The 18,854-nt window shown below is 50.2% G+C and overlaps 1 protein-coding gene across 1 annotated transcript in view; it reads right to left on the minus strand.

Annotated features, from left to right (window-relative positions):
• Positions 1 to 11,403: 11,403 nt before the first annotated feature.
• LOC139232725 (P2R1A-PPP2R2A-interacting phosphatase regulator 1-like) overlaps positions 11,404 to 18,854 on the minus strand; it is a 35,460-nt gene continuing 28,009 nt past the window's right edge. The window contains exons 9-10 of the mRNA XM_070863230.1: positions 12,954 to 13,056; positions 11,404 to 12,111 (exon numbers count right to left, since the gene is read on the minus strand). Coding sequence (XP_070719331.1) covers positions 11,976 to 12,111; positions 12,954 to 13,056 — 239 coding nt within the window. The 3' untranslated portion in view covers positions 11,404 to 11,975. The remainder of the gene's footprint in view (positions 12,112 to 12,953; positions 13,057 to 18,854) is intronic.

Below are 18,854 nucleotides of genomic sequence, written 5' to 3' on the forward strand. Positions count from 1 at the left end.
GGAGTGGATGCATTTCTGATCACATCCAATTTTTCCATGGTTGGATGTAAACCATCTTTGTCTACTCTGTACCCTAAGTGCTCCACTGAGTTTTGAAATAACTCACACTTACGAGCAGACACTCGTACTCTGTGCTTCTCTAGCCGTTTGAGGACTTCATTCAACATGTTATTATGAATTTGCCTATTTGGTGCTGAAATTAGTATGTCATCCAAATAACCTACTACCCCTTCAATACCTTGCAAAATCTGGTTCATCACCCCTTGGAATATGGCAGGGGCGGAAGACACTCCAAACGGTAGCCTATTAAATTGATATAGGCCTAGATGAGTATTTATAGTCAAACATGACTTGGACTCCTCATCTAGTTCAAGCTGTAAGTAGGCATTCGTAAGATCCAGTTTTGAGAAGATCTGACCACCTGTCAGTGTTGTGAACAAATCTTCTATATTCGGCAATGTATTGGGGACATTACCCTCTAGAACCTGGTTTACGGTTACTTTATAATCACCACACAATCTTACCTTACCATCGGACTTAGGTACAACAACAATGGGTGTAGCCCAATTACATCGATCTATCTTACAAATAATGTTCTCAGTCTCTAGTCTTTTGAGTTCTTGCTCAACTTTCTCCTTGGTATGGAACGTGGCTTGTAGTAAACCGATCTCGCGTCCTTCTGTACCCTGACACTCACCTTGAAGCCTTGAATCGGACTGCCCGTTTCGCAGAACACCTTCGGATACTTCTTGATAACCTCAGACGTTGATGAAAATCTCGCTTCCACACAGAAAATCTTACTCCAATCCAGCTTCAGTGAGCTCAACCAATTTCTTCCTACGAAGGCAGACTTGTCTCCTTTCACTACTATTAGAGGCAAGTTCTGAAATTGATCTTTATATTTCACCGGTACGGTGATACGACCTACCACAGGAATTTTCTCTCCCGTGTAGCCTCGCAGCTCTATCTTGGATTTCTCCAGTTGGAAATCACACAATTTGTTGCGGTATAGTGACTCCGGTATTACACTCACGGATGCACCCGTGTCAATTTCCATTGGTATCTTGAATCCCGCAACATCCATGTGGATTTTGATGCTTTCCGAATCGCTGTCCGTTAACCTCGTGCTCCTGATGACGTGTAACTCTAACATCTCCTCGTCCTGTTGTTGTTCTTCCATGCTATGTAGTCTCTTGGGATTTCTACTCATAGCTTTGAACGCTGGACTCATAGCTTTAAAAACTGGTTTACCCTTCAGTCGGCATGCCTTCGCAAGATGCCCAGTCTTTCTGCAGAAGAAACTCTCTGCTTTCATGTATGGACAACTTTGAGCAATGTGTTGTCCCAGGCACCTACAGCACGACTTCGACGGTCTGGTAGAATTTCCAGTTTCTGAGACTTTCGGCCCTGGCCGTCTTTTACTTTGAACCTGCAGGTGATTTACCTCGGTTGACTGACGACTGTAATTATTAATTAATTCTCAGGAATATTGTTCGGCCATGCCCATCGACCTCGCTGTCTGACAAGCAATCTCAAAAGTCAAGTCATCCATCGTCAATAACTTCCTTCTGATCGCATCATTTTTCACCCCACAAACAAAACGATCCCATAATGCCCGGTGTTGAAAGTTTCCAAAATTACAGTGCATCGATAGCTTTTTTTAATGCTACGATGTAATCACTGATACTTTCATCAGCCTTTTGATTCCGAATCCTGAAACGATAGCTTTCAGCAATTCCTAACGATTTGGAGTTATAGTGCTGCTCCAGCTTCGTTAAAATCTCTTTTAAGCGTTGTGTCCTTTGGCTCGTCAAGCACAAGCAGATTTACAAGGGTTTCGTATAATGCCGGACCTGCCTCCGATAAGAAGATCGCTTTCTTATGTTCCAACACAGCCCGGTTCTGGACTACATTGTCTGGAACTTCGGTTATGTTATTTGCAGTGAAATACATTTCTAGCCGATCCACATACGCTTTAAAACGTTCCCGGTCGTGTCTATATTCACCCAAATATCCCAATACACCTGCCATTTTAATCTCTAACTGTTCACACCGTGTGCTGTATTTTACCTCGGATTTTGTAGCTTTTTATCAAAGACAGAAACTTCCAAAGTCTCTCTGTCGGCTGGCTGAATCCTTCCCTAACAAAATTTAAGCTTTAAATTATCCGAAAAATCTCATCTTCCATCGACAAATGTGATATCTTCACAGAGCACAGCACACACAGCTTCCTAACATGGCAGGCAGCTCTCTCGGAAGTCTCCGGAAATCTGCCTGGGCTGTTTATTATTAACCCTGCACTTGCAGTACACAAAAAAGTCCACATCCACAGTGTGGAGCTACAAACATTACAAGCTTACAGACATTACAGGGATGTTGCACTTTATCAGGGAGGCTTTGAGGGTGTCCTTGTAACGTTTCCTCTGCCCATGTAGGAGTTCTGAGTAGAGCGCTTGCTTTGGGAGTCTTGTGTTTGCCATGTGAACAATGTGGCCTGCCCAGTGGAGCTGATCGAGTGTGGTCAGTGCTTCGATGCTGGGGATGTTGGCCTGGTCGAGGACACTGATGTTGGTGCGTCTGTCCTCCCAGGGGATTTGTAGGATCTTGCGGAGACGTTGTCAGTGGTATTTCTCCAGCGACTTGAGGTGTCTACTGTACATGGTCCATGTCTCTGACCCATACAGGAGGACGCACATAGACACACACATACACACTTTTCAGCTGAGTGGGTGTTGATGCTAACTTCACCAGTCACAGACTCGGTCCACCTCTGGTCCTGCAAGGCTCCATAACTGCAGTAGTAGGAAACACCCTCGCTCCGAATCAGCAAAATCGTTTACCAAATGTCAGTGGTGGAAGCAGATGCGAGGAAAAAAGGCTTCACCATTCTCAGATCATGGCTGCTGCGTCGACTGTCGCTAACCGACAGATGGCTGCAGTAGGAGTTTAAAGTCTTCGAAGGACATGCACACTGCTCACTTAACTGGAATGGGACTTATCTGGAACAGGCTGTACCTAGGACCTTTAGAGGCTGGGTGCCCCATCATCACAGGTGGTCCCTTGAATGAGGATGACTTGCTTCCACACCAAAAGGGATGAGTTCACAGATGGTTCAATGACCTGATGTTCCAGTCCTGAACTCCAGTTCAGGGGGTGGAAGATGCCTGTGTGTGGATTTTTTTAACGTGGGGTGACCGTTGCACACCAGCCACCACACGGGCTTGACAGAGCGAGGTCTTGGTCCAGTGGCAAGGGTTAACCAGGACGACTGGAGACCAGCTCTGCTGCACGGACCTAGTGCGCTCACATATCGCAGTGTGGGCTGGGCCCGTGCTGCCCCTGGGCCCTCATCTCTTCTGGGCCCCGTGCCCTCATTTGCCGCACCTCCGCCACGATCTCTCGCTGCTCATCCGCCCCAACCTGCTCTCTCCTCCGCTGTGCCTGCACCGCGCCGATATTCCAGCCCACGCTCCAAATGGCAAACACGGCCTTGATGACTTCATCCAGTCACCACCTCGAAGTCACTGCATACTTGGAACGGCTCGCTCTGGGTGTTGTAGTGGTATGCCAACAACATTGTAGGGCCCACACTCCAGCTCTTTTATCCTCATGGGGTGGGTGCTCCATATCACCCCTTTGGGCCCTATAAACACAGAGCCAAAGAAAGACTTGCATTTATATAGCACCTTTCACAACCACTGGACGTCTCAAAGAACTTTATAGCCACTTTTTGGCCTGTAGCCACTGTTGTAATGTGGGAAAAGCGGCAGCGAATTTGCGCACAGCAAGCTCCCACACACAGCAATGTGATAATGACCAGATAATCTGCTTTTTGTGATGTTGATTGAGGGATAAATATTGGCCCCAGGACACCAGGGACAAATCCCCTGTTCTTCAAAATAGTGCCATGGAATCTTTTACGTCCACCTGAGAGAGCAGGCGGGGCCTCGGTTTAATGTCTCATTCGAAAGACGGCACCTCCGTCAGTGCGGCGCTCCCTCAGTACTGCCCCTCCGACAGTGCGGCGCTCGCTCAGTACTGCCCCTCCGACAGTGCGGCGCTCGCTCAGTACTGCCCCTCCGGCAGTGCGGCGCTCCCTCAGTACTGCCCCTCCGGCAGTGCGGCGCTCCCTCAGTACTGCCCCTCCGACAGTGCGGCGCTCGCTCAGCACTGCCCCTCCGACAGTGCGGCGCTCGCTCAGTACTGCCCCTCCGACAGTGCGGCGCTCCCTCAGTACTGCCCCTCCGGCAGTGCGGCGCTCCCTCAGTACTGCCCCTCCGGCAGTGCGGCGCTCCCTCAGTACTGCCCCTCCGGCAGTGCGGCGCTCCCTCAGTACTGCCCCTCCGACAGTGCGGCGCTCCCTCAGTACTGCCCCTCCGACAGTGCGGCGCTCCCTCAGTACTGCCCCTCCGACAGTGCGGCGCTCCCTCAGTACTGCCTCTCCGACAGTGCGGCGCTCCCTCAGCACTGCCCCTCCGACAGTGCGGCGCTCCCTCAGTACTGCCCCTCCGACAGTGCGGCGCTCCCTCAGTACTGCCCCTCCGACAGTGCGGCGCTCCCTCAGTACTGCCCCTCCGACAGTGCGGCGCTCCCTCAGTACTGCCCCTCCGACAGTGCGGCGCTCCCTCAGCTCTACACTGGGAGTGTCAGCCTAGATTTTTGTGCTCAAGTCCCTGGAGTGGGACTTGAACCCACAACCTTCTGACTCAGAGGTGAGAGTGCTGCCCACTGAGCCACAGCTGACACGGTCATTATTTTGATCCCCCACATCGCCACTTAGGTGTCTATAAACACAATGCTATGACTATTATCTTGGCAAAGGAAGAGATCACTTAACGTACTGAGCACATTGGAGCTATATGCAAAAGGCCACATCAACTTGCATATCATTATTGATCCATGGATTTATTTTTTATGAATAAGTGTTAGTTAATATAGTGGACTTGTTGCACCATCAGAACTCATTAAGTGAAAGCCTGACTGGATTATTCTCAATATTGCATCTGGCTGATGCCATTGTCCAACAGTTCCAAATTGGCAGACTTTTCTCTCTCTGTTATTCATTCGGTCTTGGTGAGGGGTATTTCATCATATCCACCGTGCACTGCAACATAGGTTAGCCAGGCCATTAAAAAAGCAAACCAAGCACTCAGGTTTATTTCTGGAGGTATAAAATTGAAAAGTCGGGAAGTTCCACTAAACTTGTATCGAACCTTGGTTAGACCACACGTGGAGCACTGCGTGCAGTTCTGGTTATATTTTAAAAAGGATATAGAGGCACTGGAGAGGGTGCAGAGAAGATTGACAAGGATGATACCAGGAATTCAAGGGTATGCATATCAGGAAAGGATGAACAGGCTGAGTCTCTTTTTATTTTAAAAATAGAAGGCTAAGGGTTGACCTAATAGAGGTCTTTAAAATGATGAAAGGTTTTGATGGAGTGGATACAGAGAGAATGTTCCCACTTGTGGGGAAGAGCATAACTAGAGGCCATCGATATAACATAGTCACCCAGAAACCCAATGGGGAATTCAGGAGAAACTTCTTTACCCAGAGAGTGGTGAGAATGTGGAACTCGCTGCCACAGGGAGGGGTTGAGGTGAATAGTATCGATGCTTTTAAGGGGAGGCTGGACAAACACATGAGGGAGCAGGGAATAGAGGGTTAGGAACATAGAAATTTACAGCACAGAAGAGGCCATTCCGGCCCATCGTGTTCGCGCCGGCCGACAAAGAGCCGCACGGCCCTCGGTCAGCAGCCCTGAAGGTTACATATAAACCTATGAACAATGACGGAAAGGCAAAGAGCACCCAGCCCAACCAGTCCGCCTCACACAACTGCGACACGCCTTACACTGAAACATTCTACACTCCACCCCAACCGGAGCCATGTGATCCCCTGGGAGAGGCCAAAACCAGATAAAAACCCAGGCCAATGCTGATAGATTTAGATGAGGAAAGACAGGAGGAGGCTCGAGTGGAGCATAAACGCCGGCATGGACTGGTTGGGCCGAACGGCCTGTTTCTGTGCCGTATATCCGGTGTAATTCAGGTTCGGCAAGACGAGACGCAAAGCAGACATCCCATCGCCCTGCCAACGCACCTCAATCCCAACCTCAGAGGGGCTGCCTCACTGCAATGGTCAGGCTGTTCAAAGGGCACCACCCACCGCTTTCCGTGTCAACAGTACTGAAGTTGGGGAACCCCTCCCACCGATGGATGAGGTGGAGCAGTCACTAACATGTCAACATGCTTCAGAAACTTTTCACTGATAAGAATTCCTTGTCTGCCAGAATGCTCCATATGGGCAGTGTTGTTTTAGAACTTAAGAAATAGGAACAGGAGTAGGCCATACAGCCCCTCGAGCCTGTTCCGCCATTCAATAAGATCATGGCTGGTCGTCGACCTCAACTCCACTTTCCCGCCCGATCCTTGATTCCCTTAGACTCCAAAAATCTGTCCACCTCAGCGTGGAATGTACTCAACGACTGAGCCTCCACAGCCCTCTGGAGTAGATCATTCCAAAGATTCACAACCTTTCAGGTCTAGTTATTGCCACCATTGAGCTACTGCTTCATATAAACATATGAAAAGACGAGACAAGACCATTCCTCCCCCCGCCTCCCTCAATGCTCATCTAGTGCGGCAATAAAACAAACCAATTCAGGATTTCAAAAAATGTTCTCCAATTCCCCGAGACAATCAAGCAAGCTCCAGGAGACCGCGGTGATCTGTGATACAACACTGGATGCTCAACAAACTCATTGAATAGATTTCCGCAGTTTTCAAAAGCCAGTGCATCCGCCAATCCTCACAAAAGGCTTTTATTTTGGAGAGTTTGCGACGAATCCGGCAAAAATCATCCCAAGTGTAGTTTGAAATGGGCAATCTGGAAATCAGAAAAAAAATTACTTCCCAACACGATGCCTTGAAAATTCGTGACTCGGTTATTTTGGTCTCTCGGAATAAACCTAACGCATTGCCAAAGTGACAGCATTCAGTTGTCGGCCTCCGCCCACTGGAAACGAGGATTGAGGTGACTAAAATGGGGCCAGGCAATCTGGGCTGCACTCCATCCGAGTTCCCGGCGGTCTCAGAACTGTGTTCTAAAACGCAATGCCAAATCCAAGATATGGTTATAGTTACTGTAAGTTATGCATTAAAAACTTTATGCGTGTATGCACACTCTTGTCAACTCCCACCCCGCCTTCCTCCCCCATTCTAAACTTACGTCCACATTTAGAATGGGAACTCCCCATGTTAAACTTGTCAGGATGTAATTACACCCTATTCCCCCACCCCACCCCCAATATTGGCACTGCAGCACCCCTATTGGCAGGAGGGTGTAATTACATTGTGACAGGTTTACATTGGCAGCTTAATAAGGAAAATTATAATGGAAATACAAAAATAACAGAATGTATGACTTTAAAATAGGGACTGAATTACAAGTGTGTACCCTGGTTAAATTATTTTCCCGCCGTTTAACTCCACTTCACCTGAAGACTCTACTTGTGTGCAATGTCACGGGGGTGGGGGAGTAGGTGAGTATTTTACTAACATTAGTAACATACTCAGTTTATTTGCTAGCATACTGAAACGTATAAGATTCTGAGGGGGCTTGACAGGGTAGATGCAGAGAGGATGTTTCCCCTCGTGGGGGGAGACTAGAACTAGGGGGCATAGTCTCGGAATAAGGGGCCGCCCATTTAGAACGGAGATGAGGAGGAATTTCTTCTCGCAGAGGGTTGTAAATCTGTGGAATTCGCTGCCCCAGAGAGCTGTGGAGGCTGGGTCATTGAATATATTTAAGGTGGAGATACAGATTTTTGAACAATAAGGGAGTGAAGGGTTGTGGGGAGCGGGTGGGGAAGTGGAGCTGAGCCAAAGATCATATCAGCCACGATCTTATTGAATGGCGGAGCAGGCTCGAGGGGCCGAATGGCTGACTCCTGCTCCTTGTTCTTATTACTATAAATTTTAGAGCAGTACTGTGGTGATTGTTACTGCTGCAATCTTGGATTGATGGTGAGCGACACGCACCGCAGAGTCTGGTCTCTTGAGCTAATTTTGTCACCTTGACTTCTTAGCGATGAAATCAGAAAAGATGAATTGGATTCGAGTGAAAAATTGTTAATTTGCAGCAACGTCTGCTTAAAAACCTCTGGTGCTTAATGATTTGTGCCATCACGCCCAAGCATCATTTCAAAGCACAGGAAACAAGTGGACTCAAATAATACAGGGGAGGAATTAAGGTCATCTGTAACCATCGCGGCTGCATCTTACTCCAGACGAGTCTTCCTGACAACGTCGGTTCGAATCCAACAGGTGGGGATTGTTCCATTTTTTTTATTGTTCCTCTACATTTTCGGAAAGCAGCCGAGACTTCAGCCTTTCAGAATTCTCTGTAAATTATTCCCTTCCACGTTACCCTTTCTAAAACACAGCTGGAGTACTACGTGCAGTTCTGGTCACCACATTACAGCAAAGTTGCGATTGCACGGGAAACGGTGCAGAGATTTACGAGGATGTTGCCTGGACTGGAGAATTTTAGTGATGAGGAAAGATTGGACAGGCTGGGGTTTGTCTGCTTTGGAACAGAGGAGGCTGAGGGGAGGTGGATAAAATTATGAGGGGGCCTGGAGTGGATAGGAAGGACCAATTTCCCTCGGCAAAGGGGTCAACACCCAGGGGGCATAGATTTAAAGTAATTGGTCGAAGGTTCAGAGGGGATTTGAGCGGAAATGTCTTCACCCAGAGGGTGGTGGGGGTCTGGGGCGGAACTCACTGCCTGAAAGGGTGGTAGAGGCAGAAACCCTCACCACATTCAAAAAGTACCTGGATGTGCACCTGAAGTGCCGTAACCTGCAGGGCTACGGACCGAGAGCTGGAGAGTGGGATTAGGCTGGGTAGCTCTTTGTCGGCCGGCACGGACACGATGGGCCGAATGGCCTCCTTCCGTGCTGTAAATTTCTCCGATTTGATGATTTAGCACATCCCATCGTGTCTCGTGATAAATTGCGAGTAAGTAATGAAACCTCCCCCTGATTTCTTTCCACGGATTCCGGCTACCATCGGACACTCACTCACACCCGGGCAATCAATGAATTTATTGTTTGAAATGACATTATGAGCGGTAACAACAGACAAGACTGACCTCTCTCTGGTTAGGCGGAAGTTAGACAACTCTCACTGTGTGTGTATAATATATATATATATATATATATAATTATATATTATATAAAAAATATAAAATTGGCACCAATGACCTTAGATTCATTTTCTTCATATATTGCCTCATCCCTACTCAATGGTTGTGTAGACCAGTGATTGTAAAGAATCATTTTGAACCCTGGCGATTTACAGCACATTAACTGGCGTAGCACAATGCTAGCTGATGACATGTGGGTGCTGCACAGAATTAGACAGCAAGCGAGCAGAGTCCGAGCGCCGATAGGCATCATGACGATCGGGATACCTAGATTTCTTCACAAGAATTCAACCATGTCTCGTTTCTTCTCTTAAAAGGCTTTGGTATGAAATGAGCGGGAAAATAAAAAACGAGCCGACACTCGACATACAGAGTGGCCGAGGATTCTGACCTGTCCGGCCGTGTGGTCCTCGGACTGGGGGTGGTTGGAGGGGGGGGGAAGGGGCCACGAGGAGGGGGCCCAGTTAACCGACCGAGGGTAAGCTCAACGGCCGCCCACCCCCTCTCCCCCGACACTGTGAACGTTTAACTAGCACCATCCACTTCCAGGCTTCCCCCTCGGAACAGAAGCAACGACGGAGGTTTATCGAAGAGCAGCTAAAGCTGGCGACAGAACAAAGAGGGAGGTGAGGGGTCGGGGGGCGACTGAACTTCTCAACTGCTGGCCGGTCGTATTCCTGACGTCTGGCCAGCAAGTCTTGCGAGGGGAGGGATGGGTGCTTCAGGAATCCAGTGGCTCCACGTTTCGAAGCCCGCAGTGACAGTGACTGGACCGGTACAGAACAAGTTGCTGAAGCAACACACAAGCAGCTAGCTTTCCAAAACAAAAAGAGGAAGCAGCAAAAAAAAAAAGATAAAAATAACGGGTACAGGTCTTCCAGATGCCTGGAGTCCAACACACTGCACACAACTCTCATTGCCTGTGGATGGCATCAGCCGTTTTGGCAAGGTGTACAGACTGGCCCGCTGGTTCTGGGCTTGCCCAGAAATTCCACCGCCTTGCTCAAGAGCGCGGCAACCAAGAAATGTCAGCGGCCAAACAATCGCTTTCTCCTTCAGCGTTAAGCCTCCCTCGGGCTGACAGGTCGCCCCTCATGCGACTGGGTGGGACAGCCAGTCGCAGACACGTTGCGGGACAACGAACACTGGCCACTCCTGGGTGCCGCAGCGGCAGCTTTTGGTCAGCTGTGTCTCTGGACGCCAGCGAACTTCCTCGCCCGCGGTTACGGAATCGCCACCTCTGGCCGGGGTGGGGGGGGGGGGGGGGGGGAAATAACAAAACAGGGCTTTGCCGGCGCACAAGTCCGGCGGCGATCCGCGCGCTCGGCGGAGATTTTAAGACGCGCTCCCCGCCGGACGCAAAACCCTTTTGTAAAACTGCAAACAGTATGCCGTCCCGGCAAGTGGCAACGCCGGAGCTGCCCCACGGCAGCACCAGAGCCGTCGGGGGTGGGGGCGGGGGGGGGAGGCAGTGTTACGGCAGGACTGACGGGTGGCGTGTCGAGAAGGCGGCTCACGCGGTTTCCGTCGGGCCGTGCACGGGAGATCCCCGCCCGGGAAAAATAAAAGGGAGCCGCCACTTTGCGTGGCTTCAGTCGCTTGAGGGGCGCGATGGACAAAGATGGTTACGGGGCAGTGGGGGGGGGTGGGGATTGTTTGATGTAAGATGTGGTTCCAGTAAGTGGCTGGAGTTGGGAACTGAATGCAATACTGCACGGGGGGGGGGGTCCGATCGCGCGCCAGGCGACTGCCAAGGAACCATACTGTGTGTGTGTGTGTGTGTGTGTGTGTGCGGCCAAGGTAGTTGCCTCCGACACAGCGACTATCGGACCCACCAAAACCAACCCGTGAAGTGTCCCAAGCCCTTTGCAACTCTGCTCGATACAGGCAGCTTCAACAGGACAAACGAGCCCAACGCAGAAAGATAACCCAAATGATATGTAAATTTTTTTTGGTTAAATGATCCAGGAATCAACTTCACAGAAATGATTAATCATCACATCAAGCAACAGTCAGCCACTCAACCGAATCGGCGAGTGTCGGCGGCGCGTGTGTGTGGAGGACACCGTCACCGCTTCGCACACGCGGGCAGCAGCTCACCGCGGAAACGCGGGCGGCTTCGAAGGCTGGGTGGGTGGGGGTCAGGGTCGGACAGGGGACCCCCCTCCCCTCCCCGCCCCGCCCCGCCCCCATCGAGTCGCCCGTTGATGGCTGGCGCCGGCCAAACCCGTCCCGTCCCATCTGGAGCGACTGCTCCGGCCCTCGCGGAGCGTCTATACACAACGAGGGGCCGGGGAGGGGGGGGCCGAGCTAACCCCCCTCGACTCCCTTCTAACCTCGCGGCAACAACTCAAGTCTTCTCCACCGGCCATCCGTAGAGCGGTATATATATATATATATATATCTATATATACACACAGTGGGCAGGGGCCAGGGCTGAGCCCAATATGCCAATGGGGAGGGGGGAGGGGGGAGGGAGGGGGGGGGGGGCGGTTAGCTCCGACCAGGGGGACTGTGCCGTCCCGGTGGCCCTGGGGGGGGGGGGGAAAGGGGTCGGCAGGAGTGGGTTCCCCCACCCCCGTAATTCGCAGACCAACAGGTTTGCTTTTGCTCACGAACGATACAGTTGACTATAAAATACTGATTAGGAATGCTATGATACAGTGTCCTCTAACAAAGTGCTTTATGTAGCCCCCCCCCCCACCCCACTGCACCTCCCCCCCCGCTCCCCCCATCTCTTAGAATATAGCTGATTGTCTCTGTGTTCACATTCCGGGCGGGTGTGCCAGGGCAGCGAAAGGCGGCGGGAAGCCCACGTTGGTGGCGGAGGGCAGCGAAGTCGCGATGTAAGGCCCCGACAGAGGCACGGTCTGGGGAGGGCTGCAGTTCGCACTTTCCAGGCTGGAACACAAACACAAAGAATACAGAATGAGGATGGACGCGGGCGTTGGGAAGGTCTCGCCCCCCCCCCCCCACCCCGGCACAGTTGGAGCAGCGCGCGCTCCATTCACACCCCTTGGGTTTGGGGTTCCCGCTCCACCTCCGCAAGTCATTGGCTCTTACCCATTCCGGTCCCCGCCATAGACTCCGTTCCCCAGCCACACCACTCCACTCCCTCCCTCTCCCCAACTCGTGTCCGAGGCTGAACCAGACTGTTCGCAACCTCGGTGTTATGTTTGACCCTGAAATGGGCTTCCGGCCACGTATCTGCAGTATAACTAAACCCGCCTGTTTCCCACCTCCGTAACATCACCCGTCTCCGCCCCCTGCCTCAGCTCATCCGCTGCCGAAACCCTCACCCGTGCCTTTGTTACCTCCAGACTTGACTATTCAAACGCGCTCCTGACTGGCCTCCCACATTCTTCCCGACGTAAACTAGAGGTGATCCAAAACTCGGCTGCCCCCGTGTCCTAACTCACACCGAGTCCCACTCACCCATCACCCCCTGTGCTCGCTGCCCCCGTGTCCTAACTCGCACCGAGTCCCGCTCACCCATCACCCCCTACATTGGCTCCCGGTTAAGCAACTCCTCGATTTCAAAATTTCCATCCTTGTTTACAAATCCCTCCATGGCCCTCGCCCCTCCCTATCTCTGTAATCTCCTCCAGCCCCACAACTCCCCCCCCCCGCCCCTGAGATATCTGCGCTCCTCTAATTCCGCCCTCCTGAGCACCGACATGTGTAAGTGGACCTTAGGTACAGCTTATATCAGAGGCAACACCCGGAGCTTGCATTTTATGTACCTGTGTGAGAGGGATGGTGTTAGCAGAGGAGTCTCAGCATTTCCAATCCCAGGGACACCACTAACAAATAATTTCTTTGGAGGCGAATCCACTTCCATGTCACCTGTAGGAAGAAGCAAAGACTTGCATTTATATAGCGCCTTTCACCACAACCAAACGTCCCAAAGTGCTTTACAATCAAAGTACTGTCACTGTTGAAATTTAGAAAATACAGCAGAGCAAGATCCCACAAACAGCGACGTGATAATGACCAGATCATCTGTTTTTTTAGTGATGTTGATTTGAGGGATAAATATTGGCCACTGGACACCGGGGAGAACTCCCCTGCTCTTCTTGGGATCTTTTACATTCACCCGAGAGGGCGGACGGGGCCTCGGTTTAACGTATCTGAAAGACGGCACCTCCAACAGTGCGGCGCTCCCTCAGCACTGCCCCTCCGACAGTGAGGCACTCCCTCAGTACTGCCCCTCCGACAGTGCGGCGTTCCCTCAGTACTGCCCCTCCAACAGTGCGGCGCTCCCTCAGCACTGCCCCTCCGACAGTGTGGCGTTCCCTCAGTACTGCCCCTCCGACAGTGCGGCGCTCCCTCAGTACTGCCCCTCCGACAGTGCGGCGCTCCCTCAGTACTGCCCCTCCGACAGTGCGGCGCTCCCTCAGTACTGCCCCTCCGACAGTGCGGCGCTCCCTCAGCACTGTCCCTCCGACAGTGCGGGGCTCCCTCAGTACTGCCCCTCCGACAGTGCGGGGCTCCCTCAGTACTGCCCCTCCGACAGTGCGGTGCTCCCTCAGCACTGTCCCTCCGACAGTGCGGCACTCCCTCAGTACTGCCCCTCCGACAGTGCGGTACTCCCTCAGTACTGCCCCTCCGACAGTGCAGCGCTCCCTCAGTACTGCCCCTCCGACAGTGCGGCGCTCCCTCAGTACTGCCCCTCCGACAGTGCGGCGCTCCCTCAGCACTGTCCCTCCGACAGTGCGGCACTCCCTCAGCACTGCCCCTCCGACAGTGCGGCACTCCCTCAGCACTGTCCCTCCGACAGTGCGGTGCTCCCTCAGTACTGCCCCTCCGACAGTGCGGCACTCCCTCAGCACTGTCCCTCCGACAGTGCGGTGCTCCCTCAGTACTGCCCCTCCGACAGTGCGGCACTCCCTCAGCACTGCACTGGGAGTGTTGGCCTATGTTTTTGTGCTCTCTCTGGAGTGGGACTGGAACCCATAACCTTCTGACTCAGAGGTGGGTGTGCTACCCATTGAGTCGCAGCATTGACTGAGGACAGAGAGAGAGAGAGAGAGAGAGAGAGAGAGATAAATTGAAAGGCTCAAGCTTCCACTCCTGAAAGAGGCATTAATTATTACTTTAAAATGACCCCTCGCCACGTACCACTAAAATATTAAAAATGGTAACAGGTGATACAGGAGGACACTGGAATTTCAGCACCTGGTCCCATTATGAGTGTAACGTAGCCAAGTTTGCTGACGATACAAAGATGGGAGGAAAAGCAAGGTGTGAGGAGGACACAAAAAATCTGCAAAAGGACATAGACAGGCTAAGTGAGTGGGCAAACATTTAGCAGATGGAGAATAATGTTGGAAAGTGTGAGGTCATGCACTTTGGCAGAAAAAAAATCAAAGAGCAAGTTATTATTTAAATGGAGAAAGATTGCAAAGTGCCGCAGTACAGCGGGACCTAGGGGTACTTATAAACATAGAAACATAGAAAATAGGTGCAGGAGTAGGCCATTCGGCCCTTCTAGCCTGCACCGCCATTCAATGAGTTCATGGCTGAACATGCAACTTCAGTACCCCATTCCTGCTTTCTCACCATACCCCTTGATCCCCCGAGTAGTAAGGACCTCATCTAACTCCTTTTTGAATATATTTAGTGAATTGGCCTCAACAACTTTCTGTGGTAGAGAATTCCACAGGTTCACCACTCTCTGGGTGAAGAAGTTCCTCCGCATCTCGGTCCTAAATGGCTTACCCCTTATCCTTAGACTGTGACCCCTGGTTCTGGACTTCCCCAACATTGGGAACATTCTTCCTGCATCTAACCTGTCTAACCCCGTCAGAATTTTAAATGTTTCTATGAGGTCCCCTCTCATTCTTCTGAACTCCAGTGAATACAAGCCCAGTTGATCCAGTCTTTCTTGATAGGTCAGTCCCGCCATCCCGGGAATCAGTCTGGTGAACCTTCGCTGCACTCCCTCAATAGCAAGAATGTCCTTCCTCAGGTTAGGAGACCAAAACTGTACACAATACTCCAGGTGTGGCCTCACCAATGCCCTGTACAACTGTAGCAACACCTCCCTGCCCCTGTACTCAAATCCCCTTGCTATGAAGGCCAACATGCCATTTGCTTTCTTAACCGCCTGCTGTACCTGCATGCCAACCTTCAATGACTGATGTACCATGACACCCAGGTCTCTTTGCACCTCCCCTTTTCCTAATCTGTCACCATTCAGATAATAGTCTGTCTCTCTGTTTTTACCACCAAAGTGGATAACCTCACATTTATCCACATTATACTTCATCTGCCATGCATTTGCCCACTCACCTAACCTATCCAAGTCGCTCTGCAGCCTCACAGCATCCTCCTCGCAGCTCACACTGCCACCCAACTTAGTGTCATCCGCAAATTTGGAGATACTACATTTAATCCCCTCATCTAAATCATTAATGTACAGTGTAAACAGCTGGGGCCCCAGCACAGAACCTTGCGGTACCCCACTAGTCACTGCCTGCCATTCTGAAAAGTACCCATTTACTCCTACTCTTTGCTTCCTGTCTGACAACCAGTTCTCAATCCATGTCAGTACACTATCCCCAATCCCATGTGCTCTCTAACTTTGCACATCAATCTCTTGTGTGGGACCTTGTCGAACGCCTTCTGAAAGTCCAAATATACCACATCAACTGGTTCTCCCTTATCCACTCTACTGGAAACATCCTCAAAAAATTCCAGAAGATTTGTCAAGCATGATTTCCCTTTCACAAATCCATGCTGACTTGGACCTATCATGTCACCTCTTTCCAAATGCACTGCTATGACATCCTTAATAATTGATTCCATCATTTTACCCACTACCGATGTCAGGCTGACCGGTCTATAATTCCCTGTTTTCTCTCTCCCTCCTTTTTTAAAAAGTGGGGTTACATTGGCTACCCTCCACTCCATAGGAACTGATCCAGAGTCAATGGAATGTTGGAAAATGACTGTCAACGCATCCACTATTTCCAAGGCCACCTCCTTAAGTACTCAGGCCCTGGGGATTTATCAGCCTTCAATCCCATCAATTTCCCCAACACAATTTCCCGGCTAATAAGGATTTCCCTCAGTTCCTCCTCCTTACTAGACCCCCCGACCCCTTTTATAACCGGAAGGTTGTTCGTGTCCTCCTTCGTGAATACCGAACCAAAGTACTTGTTCAATTGGTCCGCCATTTCTTTGTTCCCCGTTATGACTTCCCCTGATTCTGACTGTAGGGGACCTACTTTTGTCTTTACTAACCTTTTTCTCTTTACATATCTATAGAAACTTTTGCAATCCGTCTTAATGTTCCCTGCAAGCTTCTTCTCATACTCCATTTTCCCTGCCCTAATCAAACCCTTTGTCCTCCTCTGCTGAGTTCTAAATTTCTCCCAGTCCCCAGGTTCGCTGCTATTTCTGGCCAATTTGTATGCCACTTCCTTGGCTTTAATACTATCCCTGATTTCCCTTGATAGCCACGGTTGAGCCACCTTCCCTTTTTTATTTTTATGCCAGACAGGAATGTACAATTGTTGTAGTTCATCCATGCGGTCTCTAAATGTCTGCCATTGCCCATCCACAGTCAACCCCTTAAGTATCATTCGCCAATCCATCCCAGCCAATTCACGCCTCATACCTTCAAAGTTAGCCTTCTTTAAGTTCTGGACCATGGTCTCTGAATTAACTGTTTCATTCTCCATCCCAATGCAGAATTCCACCATATTATGGTCACTCTTCCCCAAGGGGCCTCGCACAACGAGATTGCTAATTAATCCTCTCTCATTACATAACACCCAATCTAAGATGGCCTCCCCCCTAGTTGGTTCCTCGACATATTGGTCTAAAAAACCATCCCTTATGCACTCCAGAAAATCCTCCTCCACCGTATTGCTTCCAGTTTGGCTAGCCCAATCTATGTGCATATTAAAGTCACCCATTATAACTGCTGCACCTTTATTGCACGCACCCCTAATTTCATGTTTGATGCCCTCCCCAACATCACTACTACTGTTTGGAGGTCTGTACACAACTCCCACTAACGTTTTTTGCCCTTTGGTGTTCTGCAGCTCTACCCATATAGATTCCACATCATCCAAGCTAATGTCCTTCCTAACTATTGCCTTAATCTCCTCCTTAACCAGCAATGCTACCCCACCTCCTTTTCCTTTTATTCTATCCTTCCTGAATGTTGAATACCCCTGGATGTTGAGTTCCCAGCCCTGATCATCCTGGAGCCACGTCTCCGTAATCCCAATCACATCATATTTGTTGACATCTATTTGCACAGTTAATTCATCCACCTTATTGCGGATACTCCTTGCATTAAGACACAAAGCCTTTAGGCTTGTTTTTTTAACACCCTCTGTTCTTTTAGAATTTTGCTGTACAATGGCCCTTTTTGTTCTTTGCCTTGGGTTTCTCTGCCCTCCACTTTTCCTCATCTCCTTTCTGTCTTTTGTTTTTGCCTCCTTTTTGTTTCCCTCTATCTCCCTGCATTGGTTCCCATCCCCCTGCCATATTAGTTTAACTCTTCCCCAACAGCACTAGCAAACACTCCCCCGAGGATATTGGTTCCGATTCTGCCCAGGTGCAGACCGTCCGGTTTGTACTGGTCCCACCTCCCCCAGAACCGGTTCCAATGCCCCAGGAATTTGAATCCCTCCCTGCTGCACCATTGCTCAAGCCACGTATTCATCTGAGCTATCCTGCGATTCCTACTCTGACTAGCACGTGGCACTGGTAGCAATCCCGAGATTACTACTTTTGAGGTCCTACTTTTTAATTTAGCTCCTAGCTCCTTAAATTCATTTCTTAGGAACTCATCCCTTTTTTTACCTATGTCATTGGTACCAACGTGCACCACGACAACTGGCTGTTCTCCCTCCCTTGTACATGAAACACAAAAGGTTAGTATGCAGGTACAGCAAGTGATCAGGAAGGCCAATGGAATCTTGGCCTTTATTGCAAAGGGGATGAAGTATAAAAGCAGAGAAGTCGTGCTACAGTTATACAGGGTATTGGTGAGGCCACACCTGGAATACTGCGTGCAGTTTTGGTTTCCATATTTACGAAAGGATATACTTGCTTTGGAGGCAGTTCAGAGAAGGTTCACTCGGTTGATTCCGGGGATGAATGGGTTGACTTATGAGGAAAGGCTGAATAGGTTGGGCCTCTACTCATTGGAATTCAGAAGAATGAGAGGTGATCTTATCGAAACGTATAAGATTATGAGGGGGCTTGACAAGGTGGATGCAGAGAGGATGTTTCCACTGATGGGGGAGACTAGAACTAGAGGGCATGATCTTAGAATAAGGGGCCGCCAATTTAAAACTGAGATGAGGAGGAATTTCTTCTCTCAGAGGGTTGTAAATCTGTGGAATTCGCTGCCTCAGAGAGCTGTGGAAGCTGGGACATTGAATAAATTTAAGACAGAGATAGACAGTTTCTTAAACGATAAGGGGATAAGGGAGCGGGCGGGGAAGTGGAGCTGAGTTCATGATCGGATCAGCCATGATCTTATTGAATGGCGGAGCAGGCTCGAGGGGCCGTATGGCCTACTCCTGCTCCTATTTCTTACGTATTACATTACTCCGTGAAAACTGGTCTTTTCTCGGTTACACCCCACCTACTGTGGTACACTGGCTCATTATTGCTTA

Source organism: Pristiophorus japonicus, chromosome 20 (genome assembly GCF_044704955.1).
Source record: "Pristiophorus japonicus isolate sPriJap1 chromosome 20, sPriJap1.hap1, whole genome shotgun sequence".
NCBI classification, from domain to species: domain Eukaryota; kingdom Metazoa; phylum Chordata; class Chondrichthyes; family Pristiophoridae; genus Pristiophorus; species Pristiophorus japonicus.